Source organism: Myxine glutinosa, chromosome 4, assembly GCF_964187855.1.
Source record: "Myxine glutinosa chromosome 4, kmMyxGlut1.1, whole genome shotgun sequence".
NCBI lineage: Eukaryota > Metazoa > Chordata > Myxini > Myxiniformes > Myxinidae > Myxine > Myxine glutinosa.
Window position 1 is genome coordinate 198353517 of NC_136264.1, and position 19395 is coordinate 198372911.

General features: G+C 46.5%; 1 protein-coding gene across 2 annotated transcripts in view; it reads right to left on the bottom strand.

The window, feature by feature from the left end:
* LOC137425626 (GATA-binding factor 2) overlaps positions 1-19395 on the bottom strand; it is a 73719-nt gene that overhangs the window by 8376 nt on the left and 45948 nt on the right. For both annotated transcript variants that reach the window (XM_068114232.2, XM_068114231.2), the window contains exons 4-5: positions 16033-16181; positions 15757-15882 (exon numbers count right to left, since the gene is read on the bottom strand). In XM_068114232.2, coding sequence (XP_067970333.1) covers positions 15757-15882; positions 16033-16181 — 275 coding nt within the window. The remainder of the gene's footprint in view (positions 1-15756; positions 15883-16032; positions 16182-19395) is intronic.

The following is a 19395-nucleotide window of genomic DNA, read 5'->3' on the forward strand; positions in this document are numbered from 1 at the left end:
ATCCACCTCAAGCCCTACCTGCCTGCAATATCCCCCGAGTAAGTGTGAACGTCGTCTGTCCTACTCGTTGTCTTGGGGTTAAGTAAAATGAATAGTTTAAGTTAACGATTCGCTGTGTGACTGCTTCTTCCATCCATTGCTTGTGTGTGTATAATAAATCTGTTCTTCCTCCGTACTCTGTCTTCTTCTCTTTTCATTCTCTTTCGGTCGCTTTAGAGGTTTCCCGATTGAATATCTGCGGTGCGATCTGGTCAACGTCGGGTGGAATCGGGTTCTAATCGGGGAGTAACTGTTCGGACGCAGTAATACACATAGGTGGGCGCGATTCGGAAAATTTTAAGTCCGCTTACCGCTTATCCGCTCCGCCAGCCCGTGTAGTCCGATTCGCTTATCCGCTTCAGCGGCCGAAAATCTTAGTCCGCTTACCGCTTATCCGCTTATCCGCTTCGATTCGATTTTTTTAAAGCGCTTCGACGTTTTTAAAGCGATTTTTGACGTTTCTAAAGGGAATTTAATGCTTTTTAAGCCTAAATAGCCATTTCTAACGACTACAAAGACAAACAAAGCTTTTAAGATCAAAAATATACATTTTTATTTAAATAAAATTTATTCAAAATTTATTGAAATAAAGTTTTCCACTCGACTCTACTCTACTCTACAGTTAATTTAAATATAATTTTAATATATGCAAGTTACATTAAAGAAAAATCAATTTGCCCGTCCTTTCTTTGACAAGAGAGTCTACTAGTCAACAGACTAGCACTAGCAGTCTGTTGACTAGTCCTCGTCTTCCTCCTCCACCTCGTGGGCCTTCTTGAGGATTTGGAGGTTACCCTTCATGAAGACGAGGGCCTCGAAGTTCGGTGCAGCCAGGGCCGACCTCTTAGGCCTGAGGATGTCCGACCCGTAGCTGAACACGCCCTCGACCGAGGCAGAGCTCGGGAGCGGCGTGTTATGCCTGAGAAATAGAGTTACCCAAGCATCACGGAACTCGAGCGGGAAGAGATTGGGCGAGAGCTGTAACGTTTGGTTATTCAGACACAAACAAGTCAACAAGATGGCGGGCCAACGGACTGCCGTTTATTCGTCATGGTGTCGTGAACATGCCGTAAACCATGACGTGAACATAACGTCATGATGTAATGCGTTATGTTACAACCATGTCGTAAACCATGACGTGAACATAACGTTATGATATAATGCGTTATGTCGCAAGAGCCGAGTTGTTAGGGTTTCACTTATTATTCACTTAAATAAATATTCACAATTCTAGAGTAACGGCTCAGGCTAACAGCTGATTTGGCGAATCGCGATGCGCTTTAATTTTTCGGTAGTCCGCTTACGCTTATCCGCTTCGGTTTCCGGGGGTTGTTCCGATTCGCTTATCCGCTTCGAAAACGTTAGTCCGCTGCAGCGGATAAGCGGATAAGCGGACTTTCGAAGCGGACCGCCCACCTCTGGTAATACACCACCGCTCGGTCAATATAACATCTAAAACCGCGTCTGTAACAATTGGTTGTCAGGAGTTGGATTCGGACCTGGGACTAAATTTGTTAGGCCCAAATTTTGGAACACCAATTGTGTTATTAAGTAACAATTGGTGTCTGGGAGTGAGATTCGGGGCCCGAACCAAATTTTTTAAAAAACATCTAGAAAAAATTTGGTCAAAATTTGGAGCGGACGAAATTTGTTTTGTTTTAAAGCAAAACCCGAATTTTGAAATCGCGCCATGGCTGGTCAAGGCGACGGGATGCCGGTGGGAGAGATAGACGGGGTAGAATCGACCCAGGACCTAGGGGAAATGTATGTGGATGAAAGGGAGGAGGAGAGCAATGAGGAGGCGGTTGAGGGGGTATCAGGTGCACAAAATGGCGTCCTCGCGCACGTGGGTGTAGCGGCACCAAATTTTGCCGCGCCCGCGACAGCAGCAGCGCCGCTGGTGGATTTGAACCTTTTTATGATGCAAATGAAGGCCCTTATGGAAAAGAATAGTGAGCAATTGGGAGACCAAATTAGAGGTTTGAAAAGCAGTATGGGAGAGATGGGGAACCAAATTGAAGCAACAATAAACGGAATGAGGGCCGATAGGAAGGAAAGGGAGCAGAGGGACAGAGACCGCAAGTTGGGCGAAAGGGTCCCAGGGGTGCATGAGGAGGTAAAGCGGGTCGAAAAGCGCTGGTTGAGCGAAGCGGAGGAAAGCACGGGTACAATGACGGGGGTAGAAATCGCGACACGGGGTTTGGAAAAGCCGGCGACCGCTGAGGTAGAGGAAGGTGTTTTATTAAAGCCAGCGGTCGTCGAGGTGAATAAAGAAAAAGCAGTGCTGGGAATTAAAATTGAAGAGATGACGGAGGTAGCCCGGGAATTGCAGGGAGAAATGGATTATGTACAAAGTCCCTGCTCACATCACGATGCTGTGCTTAACCCGAATGGAAGTTTGCAGGTTCGCGTGGAGAAAAGGATCCCCAGGTGAGTCGTGCTGTTGTGTATTGTGCGGGGAGATTTTGGAAGAGGATGTTTGGCGACAAAAGAATTTTCGCGCGCTTGGGATCGAGGAAGCATCCGGGCGTTGGTGAAGGGTCCCGTGTGAGTGGAAATGGCACGCGTGGGAGGAAAAAGTGTGCGTCGGCGAGTGGGTGTGTTATAAAGTGTGGGAGTGAAACCGAGTGCGAGCGAGAATGCACGTCGGGGTGTACGGAGTGTGACACGAATAGTGAGTTGGTGATGGCGCAGGTGCGAGAGGGCACATCGGAGCGCGAGTGTGAAACCGAGTGCGAGCGAGAATGCACGTCGGGGTGTACGGAGTGTGACACGAATAGTGAGTTGGTGATGGCGCAGGTGCGAGAGGGCACATCGGAGCGCGAGTGTGAAACCGAGTGCGAGCGAGAATGCACGTCGGGGTGTACGGAGTGTGACACGAATAGTGAGTTGGTGATGGCGCAGGTGCGAGAGGGCACATCGGAGCGCGAGTGTGAAACCGAGTGCGAGCGAGAATGCACGTCGGGGTGTACGAAGTGTGACACGGAGAGTAAGGTGGTGGTGGAACGTGTGCGAGGAAGCACACCTGAGTTGGTCATGGCGCGAGTGTGGGAGAGCCCATCCGAGCGCGTTAGTGGGTGGATGCAAGAGTGCACGCCCATGGTGAGTGTTACGGAGGACGTAACGGAGGAGAGGTGTGGACCAAAGTGTGCGCAAGAGTGTGCGCGAGAAGTGTGGTGTGTAACAGGGAGAGCGTTGGTGGAATGTACGGACGGCGTTGGAACGCCAGGTTTTGTGAGGGTGAAAGGGGTAGCGTATGCTTGTAAGCATGCAAGTGAAGCATCGACGGTAACCGGGTTAGTGGTTAGGGCGACGGATAGCCGATGCGAGCACTCGGGGCGTGGGGTGCTTTGTTGGGTGCGAGGCCCGGCGCGGATCGATGCTGCGTCGCTTCTCTTCGAAGCGTCGTTGCCGATTCGGGCTTGGCCCCGCCCCGCACGGTCGAGTCCGGGCTTTGTCGGGCGAGGCGACCGGTCCGGTTCAAGGGCGAGTGGGAGGAAGCGGAACGGTGCCCCCTCGTGGGTACGGGGTTCCGACCGGGGGAGATTGAGCCATCGGGCCCGGGACCGCAAGGTGCCGCGCCGAGACGGTGCGTGGAATCTCGGCCCAACCAAACCACCTCCCTTGAACCGAAAGCCGGACGGATTCAACCTGCAGGCGACCAAACCACCCGAATTCATTGCTCGGCTTTACGAACCGAGTTTAATGATGTCACGACGCACCGAGGCTAGGATATAGTGGACTGTGATGATGATGGTAGTGATTTGATACGAAATTTATAATAGTGGGTAGAATTGGCAGTAAATGGAAAATTTTTGAATTGGTTGGAATTTGGACGAACAAAATTTATAGTGAGAGACCCCTGATGTGGTGGGATGGCAAATCCACCATCCCTCACAGACGTGGGGCAAATGCGCACTAGCTTATGGGTTTATGGCAGTGAAAACTAGCCCGGGTGGGTTAGGTTATATTGTTAGGGATCTAGCGAAGATGACATTAGGTGACGTTAAGATTAGTAAGTGACTGATACCTGTAGTGGGGACGCAGGTAGTTTAGTGTGGATGATAATGACGAGGGAGCGCAATAGTTTAAAGGGACGACTGGGAAGCGCAAGTTTCAGAGGGGAGTAGTTAGCTGAGATGATGCCGTGTGTTTGAAGATTGAACAGGTGTGATTGAACAGGTGTGATTGCACAGGTGTGCAACTGAACAGGTGAATGGAGCAGTGTATGAGGGAGTAGTGGTGATTGCGTGTTGTGCTGACCAAATGGTCCAGGAAGAGGAGGAGGGTGCAGGTGGCACCAGGTAGGATTGCACAGGTGTGCAACGACAGGTGAATGAAGGACAGGTGTATGGAATAAATGGTATGGAGTATAGGAATGGATGGTCGTGGAGTGAGTATGGTGGAAATTGTGGAGTGGAGTGGATGGTGCGAAGGTGTGAATGGGGGAAGAGTGGACCCCCATCACGGATACCCGGGGCGGGTAGTGTAAGTGTTAGGTAGAGGGTACAGGTAAATTGTGGTTGGATATTGGCATCTGTGGTGCGGGTGAAAGAATGGTCTTTGGATGGGTGCATTAGTGTTGTGGAAATGGCTGGGCGTGTAGCCTGTTAGTGTGTGTAGTTGGTTGGGCGCTCCACCACTGTGAGGATGTCGGCCAGGTGAGGCCTCAGGTGGGCTCTGGGAGCCGGTAGTAGTTGTTGTGGATGGGGCCCGAGGATCCGGAGGACGGACCCGGGTAGCCCAGTGCCAGAGGGCACCAAGGGGTGACAGAGCCAGGAGAGGGCCTTCCCCAGTTAGTTAGGTTAGGGTGAGGAGCTAGGTAAGCTCGGGTGGCAACTGCAGTGGTGGAGGTGTGCAGGTGGGTAGACCTGCTGGGAGAGCTACACGTCGCAGCCCAGAAATTGTGCGAAGGCACCGGGAGATGAATCGGGGGAGTGAGACCCCAAATTGAGAAGCACCACAGTTTGGTCAATGGGAATTGGTTTTTAGAACCCATAGTGTAAGTTGGCCAATGGATTGGCAGGGAGAGACTCCGGGTAGTGTAAAGTGTGTTAAAATCATTTAGAGGATAGTTAGGATGAAGGATCTCCTCGCACCATCTGCATCCACTCACCTGAGGTGACAGGTACTCCACACCATGCCATGTTTTGATTATTTTTTACTGTGCAAATGTTTTGGATTGTGAGACGCATCATGACGTGGGTGTGACATTGTGCGTAATTCCATCTCTGCCTCCTTATGAGGATTGATGATGAATTTGGTGATGGCAAATTTTGAAGTAGAGGGATTGTGGAGACGAATTTGGTATAGGGGAAATATGGGGAAGACGCGACAGTAGTGACGAATTGGTAATGTGTAGATCTTGTACATATGGGGTAAGGGCAAGGGTAGTGTAGGTGACAGGGGGGTGACGTACGGTAGGGACGAGCTTTCTCACTTCGCCCTCCGTACGCATTTCGCCTTGCATTGCCTTATTGACGTGTACCCTTGTGACCTTACCCCTCGCTCAATTGTCTTTCTTTTGTCTCCCACATGACCTGTGCGCCATTGGGTGCCGAGGGGAGCGTGTGTGAGGTGGCCATTGTGCGCCTGAGATTCCCAGAACCAGCATGCATTGCGTTGATGTACCACTTTATGGACCGCTGTTCTGCGGCCAAGTACCACTTGATGGACCCCGGGTTCTGGGGCAGGGCACCTCTGTGGGAGACCGGCCATAGTGGCCAGGGAATCTTGCTTGCGGACCTCGGTAAGGTGGCACCTATGCCAAACAGGTGGACCACCCTTAGTTGGCCCCTGAGGCCCTAAATAAAAACGAACACAAGTTGTGCTTTTTATTATGTCCAAATAGGCCGCATGAAGCCAGAAGACGTCGGGAAGAACATCGGCCCAGCAGAGAAAGTGAAGACCACCACCAGTTGTTTTGTTGTGTTTATTAAGAACCATGGTGACTGCGCACCGAGTGGTGCTTTTGGTGCTTTGTGGTGCTTTTGGGTGCTTTTGGGTGCTTTGGTGGTATTGGTACTGGTGCATCGATGCAATGCGTGCTGTCTCCTCCCTCCCAACAGGAATTTCTTTTTCTTGTTCCCTAAGAGAAAAAAAAAAAAACACAGGTCCTGGGTTGCGTTGTAAATAAGAAATCACGTCATTGTAAATAATGCTCCCCACCGTAAATGTATAGTTTGAGAATAATTCCGTAATTTGGTTAGCTGTGGGCTTGAGTCTGTTAGACAGGGTGCAATGCAATAGGGGGACATACTTATTTGTGTTTTAAGATTGTCACACTCAGGGTCAGGTTAATTGTAGAGGGAATTACACCTACGTGTCACACTAAGTTAAAGTTTTGTAGGCCCGAGGCAGGGCCTGAAGAAAGGAGGGTGCAGTGTAACGGTTTTGAGAAGTGGGTAACGAATTTGAGAAGTGTAACGGTTTTTAAGAAGTGTAACAATTTTGGAGGAAGTGTAACTAATGTAAAAAAAGTATGGTTTTGTTATGTGTAAACACCCTCATAATGTAAATAATGGTCGCAGCCGTCCTCCTAGTTAATTCCATGAAACTTACACGCAGGTCACGATATATCTTTTTAAATAGTGTATTTCCTTATTCCATGTAGGCTAAATATGTGTTTCCCACTAGATTGACTTTGCATTGTATCAAACAAAATAAGCGTAGGCCCTTGCAATTTCCCCAAACATCTCCGATCTCCAAAGTTCCTTTCAAAAGGGTGTGAGTTGTGTTCAATCCCGCAAGCTGCCATTGCCCATGTGCTAATCTCGGAGAAGAAAGGCGTGTCTCCACCTCGTCATAGAGGGGAGGAGTGAGCCAGAGGGTCGCATGGCCAATCAGCACCGCGGTGAGCGACCCGGTAGGCGTGCCCTCGCAGCCGGCGGCTTGATTCCGCCCGAGGTGATAAAAGCGACTGTAAGGGACTGCTTCACCAGATGAGCTGGGAGAGGAGCGAAGAGGCGGCACCAAGAGGAGCGGTGAGATGCGAAACGCTCCAAGCCAAAGAGGAGAGGTACTCGGAAAGGAAACCAGCTTTGGAGAGACGCGCTGAAAGGAGGGAGACGGCTCCACCAGAAGGAGAGGAGCAGGTGTGCCCGAGCCAGTACGTGATGTCTAAAGCATCGGCAGCGGATACGCGACGAAGGGTTTTCCCGCCAAAAACCGCGAGGAATTGAGAGCTGCTGCCTCCGACCCTCCTCCCTCTCCAGCAATCCACCTCAAGCCCTACCTGCCTGCAATATCCCCCGAGTAAGTGTGAACGTCGTCTGTCCTACTCGTTGTCTTGGGGTTAAGTAAAATGAATAGTTTAAGTTAACGATTCGCTGTGTGACTGCTTCTTCCATCCATTGCTTGTGTGTGTATAATAAATCTGTTCTTCCTCCGTACTCTGTCTTCTTCTCTTTTCATTCTCTTTCGGTCGCTTTAGAGGTTTCCCGATTGAATATCTGCGGTGCGATCTGGTCAACGTCGGGTGGAATCGGGTTCTAATCGGGGAGTAACTGTTCGGACGTGGTAATACCAACCGCTCGGTAAAATAACATCTAAAACCGCGTCTGCGACAATATATATATATATATATATATATATATATATATATATATATATACATACATACATATATATATTGTTACGGATACGGGGGACAGCTCTCCCATTAGCAAGGCGTGATTAGCCCCTTGTCCTGTTAAGCTGGCCGTCTCCCCGGTCCTGGTACTTGTAACGCTCTCCCGCGGGATGGAACGGATCAGGGTTATGGGTCCAGGGTTTATCCCGAATACCTTTATCCGTCCCTCCGCAGACTAGGGAGACAAGTACCGCTCGAACCCCGGTTTTAGATGTTATAATTGCCGAGCGGTGTTAGCAACCCGACGTTTGAGCCATTAGCAGAGACTAACCCGATCCTGAACATTGGCCAAATCGTGCCACAGGTATTCAATGAAGGAAATCACTAAAGCGACCGAATGTGAAGAAGAAGACGAAGGTAGGAAGAACAAATATAATTTATTACTATTATTTACAAGACCAAAAATAACCAAGGAGAATGGGAAGGATAAGAAAATAACTGAACAGACAGGAGCAAGGAGACACAGTGCAATATTAACTTATCTATAAACAGTCTTACTTAACCCAGGACAGAACAAACAAAGACAGACTCACACGAATGGGGAAATTGCAGGTTGGTTTGGCTGGAGGGAGAAGAAGGTCGAACCACAAGCTGGAAGGCTTGGCAGGGCGCACAGCAAGCCGGTCCTTTTCAGGCTGGGAGCGAGCAGGGCGACGTCGGCACACGTATCTCGTTGCACGCGGCAGGGGCTGGTTGTCGCTGCACGCCTCGGGCTCTTTTGGTCCTCCCCTTCTCTCCAAATCGTCTGACGCATCTTTCTCCCTCAATCTCCTGCCTGCGCGATCGTCGCACGTATCTCTTCCTTTCAACCTGCTGCTCTCACAATCGTCGCACGTATATCTCTCTTGGGGGCCGTGCCACCGCGGGTTATATATGCCCCTCCCTTCAACCTTCGCGAAGCTCCTCGATGTTTCTCTCCACACCCTCTCCAAGCCCAACCCCTTGTTCTTGGTTGGTTGAGCGGGGCTGACTCACTCCTCCCCTCTATGACGAGGTGGAGACACGCCTTTCTTCTCCAAGGTTACCTCGTGCGTAATGGAGTCAAATGCAGCAAAAAAGTGGACGGGAGATGAAAATGCAGCAAAGTGGCTAAAGGAGTCAAAATGCAGCAAAGTGGCTAAAGGAGTCAAAATGCGGCAAAGTGGATAAACCTGGCACTTGGAAGATGCCATGTCGGAGGGATCTATCTTATTTAATTCGGTGCAATGGAGTGTCACTAATTGGGAAACAGAGCCTTCAACTACATAGAATAAGGACATAACTACCGAGGGAACTTATGATTGGCTACGTGTTGCGATGGCCTAACTACGGACGACCTTTGACCTTTCTTTACACTACGGAGGGTGATATTTACTCAACAAAACAACCACAATTCTCAAATCCGGTACAATATATATATATATATATATATATATATATATATATATATATATATATATATATATATATACATACATACATATATATATATATATATATATATATATATATATATATATACATATATATATATATATATATACATACATATATATATATATATATATATATATATATATATATATATATATATATATATATATATATACAGTATATATATATATATATATATATATATACAGTATATATATATATATATATATATATATATATATATATACAGTATATATATATATATATATATATTATATATATATATATATACATACATATATACATATATATATATATATATATATATATACATACATATACAGTGGTACCTCGGCTTACGAGTTTAATCCGTTCCGTGACGGAGCTCGTAAGCCAAATCGCTCGTAAGTCAAAGCAAATTTTCCCATTCAAATGCATTGAAATGCTATTAATCCGTTCCAGCCTCAAAAAAAAAACACCAATTTTTTTTGTTAGGTGCTTTTAAATAACAAAAATGTACTTTATAAATAACAAATAATGTATAAACAAGCACGACCTCGTATATACTGTACATAATACAAGAGAATGTAAAGAAATAAACTGGTTTTATTAAGCAGAGGAGAAGAGCATGCCAGGTGAGGTGTGCGTGTTGTCGACTTGGCGAGGCAGTACGATCGTACTCCTTCTACGATATGTACGATTTTGAAGCAGAAGGAGTCCATAAAGGCTATAACGCCAGCCAAGGGCGTTACGATTATTTCAAAGCTCCGGACCTCTATCCATGAAGATATGGAGAAGTTGTTGTTTGTGTGGTTGAAGGAGAAGCAGCTCGCAGGAGATACCGTGACCGAGAGCATCATGTGTTTGAAAAGATTGAAACTCGGATATCGAGCACGGACCACGAGGTGTTTTTTCTTTTTTCTTAATCTCGGTTTCAGTGAACTTTTGCTCTGTGCTCACGTGTACTGTACCTGTACCTGTAATGGTACGTCAGAGGATGGCACCTGTTGTCATCATATTAAGTGCAAGATGTTCTGCATCGTAAGTTGGTACACCGTGGTCTTTCGGCGGTGTTTAAGCCGGCCGTCTTGGCTTCTGTCACCATTGGCATTGAGTCTTTCGATGTAGGTAGGTCGTTGTGTGCCGGTGCCTTGGCCGAATTCCTTCATTGCTGCATTGTTAGCTCACCTGGTTTTTTATACCACATCTTTGGTTATCGGACCAGCGAATGACGTCATCTCCTCCAAAGTATGGCTTATTCTCACTTGTCTTGGACGATCTTCTACTTCTAGCCTTCCACCGTGCATTTGGTGTCCACTGTACTTACTGTACAGTGCCTGGTAAAATTGATGTAATGGGTTTTTGACCGTCAACGCCATGAACCGTCATGAACCGTCATGAACCGTCAACCGCCATGAACCGCCATGAACCGTCAACGCCATGAACCGCTAACACTCAAAAGCCCATTTATCGCGCCTTATAAAGCAAAACGCAAACCGAAAGCCATGCCTCTCAAGCGAGGCGTGCTTCCGTGGTCACGTGATCCACAGGTGTAGCTCATTATACCCGCACGCGCGACACGCTTTGGCGGTCACGTGACCAGCCACTCTGGAGGCGGGGATCCCCGCCGATGACGTCACCGGCTGGAGCAAGGAGATTCCTCGCTCATGTATTTCGACGATTGCGTGTTTTATATCCAAGCAGAGATGCTTTCACGGCAAGATAACCGCGTGACCGGAACCGGAAGCCACAACCGGAAAATTCAAAAAAATAAATTTTTTGAGCTCGTACATCGGATCTCGGCTCGTATCCCAAAGCAACAAACCGCCCGAGCGACGGCTCGTATCCCGAAAAACTCGTACGTTGGGGCACTCGTAAGCCGAGGTACCACTGTATATATATATATATATATATATATATATATATATATATATATATATATATATATATATATATATATATATATATATGTATATAATATATATATATTGTTACAGACACGACTTTGATGTTATGGTGGGCCGAGCGGAATGGCCGCCGTGTCCGCACAAGTTACCCGATTATACTCGAACGTTGACGAAGTCGCGCTATGCTAAATCAATGATGGAAAGGACACAACGGCTGGGTTAAAAATGATACGACACCAGGGGTACGGTTCTCAAGACCTCCGGAGGAGGTTATATTAGTTCGGAACGTTAGATTACAGGGATGAGAGGGACAGCATAGTAAGGTGGGCACTTAAACACGGTCTTATATTAGCCCTGACAGACGACAGATAAACGGGACAAAACTGACTCACACGGGGATTGATGGCAAGGAAGGCGGGTAGTCGATGGCTCAAGGTGCACCGTTCTCGGAGGGGGTGCACCGTTCTCGGAGGTACTGCAATACCGGGTCGATGCGTGGAGCTCGCTCAGCGCTCGGAGGTCGCGACTTGTCTTTCCAAGCTGGGGGCGCATCTGACGTCACGTCCGGTAAGTCACTGCGTATATCCGGCGGGGAGTGACACGCCCTCGGCTAGTTAGCTCCGCCCCAGATGGAATCGGTCCGCCCTTCTTATTGGGTGCGGGGGGCTTACCGGCTCCGCCCCTGACAAGGAGCTGACAGCCAGCCCCTTCGTGGTAACCCCGTGGAGCGCATGGGCAATGGCGGCTAACCACGCCGGAGTGAGGACGCACACTCCCCGCGCCGCGCCGCCCCCAATCTCCTCTGTTGTTGTAGTTGTTGTTGTTGTTGTTGTTGTTGTTTCATGGGGAAGATGGGAGGAGGTATGGGGAGGTCCTAAACTCACTACTGGTGCCATACAATCACATTCTGGTGCAACGAAGAGTCAGAATTAATGGAAACGAGTCCTTAACTGACATAGACTAAGAATAACTAGCAAGATGTCCGAAAGTTGTCTACGTGAGATGCGGTGGACCTGGGCACGACATTTAATGGGGGAAAAAGGGGAAGGTCGGTTCTACAGAGTGTTATTTACAGGCAATGGGACTAGGGAATGGGGGATTGGGGATAGTTGGGGAGTATTGGGGAAATAGGGGAATATTTACAAGCGGATATGGAGGCCAAATGCCATATCCGCAACAATATATATATATATATATATATATATATATATATATATATATATATATATATATATATATATGTATGTATATATATATACATATATATATATATATATATATATATATATATATATATATATATATATATATATATATATACACATACATATTGAGTGTTATCGTTTGAGAGTCAATAGAACAGCTCAACGAGTACGCATTCGTCTGTGAGCTATCTGGTTCTGGATTTGTTCCTCCATGGAGTCAAATGCAACTGTAACAGCCATTCTGATGCAGTGCATGTCGTTGGAGTATGCCGTTCTTCAGATGTAACGTAAAGCAAAATGTCCTTTAATTGCATTTAGCTTGTGGACAGTGACAATCACACAAAATGTTTCAGATATTTGACCATCTGGAAAAAAAACTGTTTGGAAATTGGTCACGTCCATCGTTTATTCATCTGATAAAACCTAATGTGTTTGAGTTTGATACTGTTAGATTGAATTGATATGGTGTAGATGTAGTGTAGGTTTGTTGGGCCAAATTATCTCCTCCTGCATCCAAGGTCCTTGTGTTTCTTCACTCATAAAGGATGGAAAAGGCAAAAATCCTAAATTCCTCTCTTCCCGTACCAATCATTACTCCTCGCCCAATCCCTCCCATCCTCCTACTGAAAATTCCCTCCAGCATGTCAGCATCCTCTTACCAAGTTGAAGAAATTCCTCACCACTTTTAACTCTTCCACTACTATTGGATCTGACTGTCAGTCCTTTAATCCTGAAGACTTGTTTATCTGCGCTGTCATATTCCTTTTTATCTGCTTGTTTCCGGGTCTATATTTGAAAGCCACTTACCAGCACCATGGAAATTTGCCAATGTTACCACCTGGGGTCCATAAGAATGACGACAAACCGACTCTCTCAATAGCTGACAGTCGCTCAACATCGTAAACAATGGAATAAAACATTGCTGCAGACCTCAACATCCATCTCTTTTCCAACTCTCTGAACTCTTATCATCAGCTTGGCTTCCACTGAGGTCAGTCCACCCTGAACGTGCTACTTCTTATAATGTCAACAATTAATGGATGTCCTCAGAGGCAGCACCATCAACGTGAACGTTTCCCATGCATTCATTATGGTCCGACACCCTGTACTGCTTTCCAAACTCTCAGCTAATAGTATCTACTAGCCGAAACCCGTGGAACATCCACGGAAGGGAGGATGTGGTGTATGGATAGAGTGTACCATTATGGATGGCATTGGGGATTTGCTTGTCCGAGTAAGAGTTAGGAAGAAAGATGAGAATGAAGAGTGCGTATATGAACAACGATCGCCGACACCGGTACAAATGCATGCTCTGGATTGTCCACTCAGTGGACGGCTTGCTTTCGCCTTCGCCTGTCCAATCAGCGGACGGCTTGTTTCGCCTTCGCCCAGCAGACGCCAATACGATGGCGTCGTAAGATGGCGTCGTATCGCCCCCCTCCCCTCGCCCCGTATCGCCCCCCTCCCCTCGCCCCTATGCCCCGTATCGCCCCTATGCTCCCCTCCTGAACTGATTATCAGATATCCTCTGCCGTTTCGTTCAATGCAGGAAAGTGGCACTTAATATTTCGCTACCATAAAGACCATCTGGCAAGTCCCCCGATCAATTTCTGTTGTCAGCATGTGGGAGAAGGAGTCTCAAAAACACCTGCACTCACGACCTTGAACACAGTTGTTACCTTGTCTCCTTTGAGATTCTGGAGTCGAAGGCTCTACATATCATTAACATCTTGTAACTAGTGGCTGAGTCTCAGGGCCTTCTCACTCACCGGAGGCAAGTTGGTGGCCTTATTGCCTTTTAATGATTCTTTTCTGGTCTTTCTCCTTTCCCCATCTCTCCTCACCCAAACCTAACCTTAATCCTCGCTCTCCCTCACCCAAGTCATTAGAAAACCTTATCAAGTTGCTGTCCCTAATTCATGGCTTAATGTTCATGCCCATTCATTCATCACCCATTCTCCAGCATGTGGAAGCATCATTGTGAGCCTGTGGTCTTGTGCTCTTCTGTCCAGGTCTCAATTCTGCTTCCCACAGACACCTCATTGTATATCCAATCTCTTGTTACTGCATAAGCTTTTCCTCACCTACTGAATCCCTCTTCACTTGAAACTCCTTTCCTCGTACCGTGGTACATCCATGCATTCCTGCACTCTTGTTTCTCCACTTTGTCCAAATTCCTGCCGACTCTGCTCTTCCCTGAGCCGTGGCACTTGCTTAAAAAATAAGTGGACATGTGCTGACACCACCAGCAACAACAACAACAGGCATTTTAAGGTCATTTTCCCTGCTAGAGCGGGGGTTAGCCTTGCGGGCCCCATGACAATCTTCTCCATTTTGCCATATTTTCTGCATCTCCCCTTGTTAGCCCACTTGCCCGCATTTCTTCTTCTACCACCTTTAGCCAAGTCTTTCTCGGTCTTCCCCGTCCTCTACTTCCTTCTACATTCATTTCCATCACTCTTCTCAACCGGTCACTTTCATCCTTCCTCAACACATGACCAAACCATCTCAACCTGTTCCTCTTCACAGCATCAATCACAGGCTCTATTCCCATCATCTTTCGCAATTCATCATTTGTCTTCCTCTCTCTCAACGATACTCCGCACATCCGTCGAACCATTCGCATTTCCACCCTTTCCAACCTTCGTTGCTGCTCTACATTAATTACCCATGTCTCGCTCCCATAAATCATAACACTTCTCACACATGCAGCGTACACCTTTCCCTTCAGCTTCAACGACACTCCCCTCCTCATCAGCGCACCACTCAGTTCCTGAAACTTCTTCCATTCACATCTCACTCTAGCAACCGTTGCCGAGTACATGTGCTGACACCCTGGCAACATTTCAAATGCCTGCTTCATCATTCTTTTGGTCAAAGTTTGCCGTAGTTGACCTGAATGGTACCAAAAACCCAGACTAATGTGTGGGTAGCAAAGGCTCATTAACCCCCAGGTCTATCATATCACAATGGAACTAGAACGGCACTTGGTAGAAGAATTCCGCTAGGCTGAACAATTTATGCTTTGTAGGCCATTGATAGGCCGTATCTGCATCCATATCATAACCAAAGTCGAATGTGCTTGTTCTTGTCACCGACCCAACTCATCCACCAAGTTTCGTCTGACTTCCATCCATAACTGTTCGAAATATCATGCTATCAATAGCTTTTGGCCCTATAACTCAATGGTGAAGAATCACTTTAAAAATCTAGTGTCCGGATCTGGATCTTCACCAAAATTGAATCAACTCTTCCACGTCACACGCCAAACCTGTCCACCAAGTTTCGTCCGAATCTGTCCATACCTTTTTGAATTATCCTGCTCACAAACAGACAGACTGACAGGGGTGAAAAGATAACTTCCGTCCAGCTTCGGGAGCAGAGGTAAATATCGATACTCTTCATTTCCTTAGAAATCAAAACTCTGTTGAGAGGAAGGAAACTCGAACACCGATGAGATGATGAAATTAAAGATTAAAATCAACAACAAAAAAACAATATGTGCTTGCAGATATAATGGAGTTCTCTATGTGGAGATGAATGGGCAGTCTGTAGGACGTACATTGTGTAGCTTGAAGTACAGGCCACAAGCATTACAAACAGGGTCTCCATCTGCGTTCCGACGCCATAGGGTTGTGATCGTTGTGTGGCAGTTGGTACAAACCGTTCCGGCCCGTCGTGCTGATGCCTGCAACACAACAGTAGTGACTTGCCAACTTCTCTTATTATGCAATTGTCAGGTTATTTAGGCCTTGTGTAACGCATGGCAGCCTGCCTAGCCTAGCTATCACTTATGGTCCATCACGCAATAACTTGTGGCCCAGGAAGTCCCACGTACCACACGCCGTTTGGGTTTGATGAGCGGCCGGTTCTGTCCGTTCATTTTATGGTAAAGGCCGCACGCGTTGCACACGTAGTGACCGGTGCCATCACGCCTCCAGAGAGGGGTGGACGTCGCTCCACAGTTGACACATTCTCTGCTTTCACCTAAAGATCGAGAAGCAACAAATAGAGTCTTCAATTTAAAAAGATCTGTATGTTATAGCAAATAAATTGTTTCAAGCCAGGGTCTATCCTTCCACTTAATGGTAAACCAAAACATACTTCACATGTCTGTCAGTGCGCCAACATCATGAGAAAAGCAATGAGACAAAACATTGCAGCAGAACGACATCACCCGTGCAGTCAGACTTGGGGTGAAGACCACCATTTTGTTTATCCTTCTTTATAGTTTTGTGTCGTTATTGCCTGGTGTTGGCTTAGTGGTTAGGGTGCCGGCTTGGGATCTTAGAATCCTGAGTTTGAATCCCAGTGGATCGCTGAATTAACACCAGGGGAGTTGACTCAGCTTGTCATCCCTCAGAGGTCGGCAAATTGAGTACCAGCTTGCTGAGATGAATGATCCCGGTGTGTACCCCAATTTAGAATAGGTACACTGTATCCCTGCGTGCATCGTAAGAGGCGACTAACGGTTGGCGTCAGGAAGGGCATCCGGCCATAAAAGCATTGCCTCAAATAGGGAACGATGATTGTCATGGGGCCCACAAGGCTAACCCCCACTCTCGCGGGGAAAAATGGCCTTTAAAACGATCATTCATTCATAGTTTTGTGTCGTTCCTAATTGTTCAGACAAACGGAATTTGTCAGCCTTTTGGTGTTTCCACCTGAGTGCTTGCGTCATAATGCTTTGACCTCAAGTCTGAAGTACCGGTACTACCTCCATTTGTCCATAGTCCCATAATGTTGTTGCTATTCATGTAAATACAAAGTAAATCAGTGCTTTTGGTTTCATTGGTTCCTGACAAATTTGCTGCTAAGAATTGCTGAAGCCATGAGGATTTTCTTTCATACATAGACATGAACGTCAGTTGTGGGGATGGGGGAGTGCATTTCCCATGCTGATGAGCTCTAATTTCAGGAAAACATGTGTCCATGCCATTATATTTTCCCAGTAGAGGAAGGCAGTGAGTCGAGTAATTCATTCGGTCGAAGACGAGCGAAGTGAGGTTGAGGCCAATTCTTCCTGCTATGTCAAACACCATGTCCATGCCTGCAGAAAATGGAATTGTTGGAACGCCTGTCTTATTTCCCATCCAATCATCATGTAACTTTGTAGGAAGCTAGCATTTACAATTGCACACATTTTTTATTGAGTGAACCTAGTTGTGGGATGGCTTGAAGGCATAAAATCCAGGTTGATGAATCTTTCCTTCGTGTTGGGAAAGGAGGTGCGCAGAGTACGCCACACAAGTGGAAGTGCATCTGCATTTGCCACTACGGATGGTTTGAGCCCAATTTTTCTGAAGCCGAACCCAAAAAAAACAGGAAAAGGTAGAAATCCCAAATCTAATTTCCCAGGACTTCCCATGAAATGATTTACTGGGAAGAAACACTAGCTTGTTCAAGAATACTTGCATGTGAAATTCAAAATTGTTTGAAAATGTCGAAGGCCTACTGCTATGTGGTATCCATGCTTGTGTGGAGACAACATAGAAGATAATGAGCACTAAAATATTCTCCAGAACTTTGTTGTGACCGGAACTTTCAGTGGAGTCCTTTTTCATCTCATTCACACGAGGGCGTCGGACGACGCTCCACAACATGGTCAAGGATAGTAGGGGATGCCTATTACTAGTACTAGGGCATGCCCGTACTATATCTATATCTAAAATTATATCCCCCCCTCTATTTACATGAAATGGTTTGGTTCATGAAATGTTTTGGTTCATTCGCAACGCCAAAGCGAACGGCGAACGCTTTACATGAAATGGTTTGGTTCATGAAATGTTTTGGTCCATTCGCAACGCCAAAGCGAACGGCGAACGGCTTGCGAGTACAGTGACAATCCCCCCGGGGTTTTAATTAGTTTTAAAACATCGTTTAACGCCAACATAGCGCCAACATAGTTTGCCGACGGGAAATAAATGAATACGCTCTCAAATGTGCCATCCGAGGCAGAGTGTGTTCGCCACGTTCGGCACACGCGATAGCTCGCTGCTCTCTGATTGGTTGAATCGTTTTTTGGACATAGCTCGGTAAGTAATTGTCCGATTAATATGAAACCTTGAAAAGGCACATCCTCGGGTCCCCAGCAATATACCTGGCAAGTTTCAAGTATATCGGACCCGTGGTTGTCGAGAAACAGCGGTCACAGACAAACAAACAAACGTACAAACAAACAAACACACAGAGATTACTGGAATTATAGATAGATATTACTAGTATCAGAATAATGGAATTTGTCAACATTTTGTTGTTTCCACCTTCAAGTTTGAAGTACAACCCCAATTTCACTTGGCTGCACCTGGATGGGTTTAAGGGTAGTGGAGTAGCATCTGAAACCCGAATCCTATCCAGGTTCCTCCTGATGACTCCATCTTTGCTCTTTATTTATTCGGGTTCCTTCTGATGACTCCAATGCAGTATTTGGTTTTCTGTTTGATTATGTTTGTACTATTTCCTGATGCTGTGTGGACTTTGCTTCCCCGCTGATGGACCTCTGGTAGCTTGTACCTGTTGTTGAGTTTGAGCCTGGGGAGTAACTGCTGAAATCTATCCATCCGGGCTCCTCCGACATCTTTGTTCCTTTCACATTTCTTTATACCTTTTCACATTTCTCTTTATTCATTCAAATTTTTGCTTTTTCTTCGTTTCTCTCTTTCTTTATCTATCTGTCCCGGAGAAGTGAATTATTGCAGGAAGTTTTCTGGAAGGTTCACTTGGCTGCGCCTGGATGGGTTTGAGGGTAGAGGAGTAATGGCTGAAATCCAAATCCTATCCACATTCCTCCTGATGACTCCATCTTTGCTCGTTACTTATTCGGGTTCCTTCTGATGACTCCATCTTTGCTCTTTACTTATTCGGGTTCCTTCTGATGACTCCATCTTTGCTCTTTACTTATTCGGGTTCCTTCTGATGACTCCATCTTTGCTCTTTACTTATTCGGGTTCCTTCTGATGACTCTATCTTTGCTCTTATTTATTCGGGTTCCTTCTGATGACTCCATCTTTGCTCTTTACTTATTCGCGTTCCTTCTGATGACTCCATCTTTGCTCTTTACTTATTCGGGTTCCTTCTGATGACTCCATCTTTTCTCTTTACTTATTCGGGTTCCTTCTGATGACTCCATCTTTGCTCTTTACTTATTCGGGTTCCTTCTGATGACTCCATCTTTGCTCTTTACTTATTCGCGTTCCTTCTG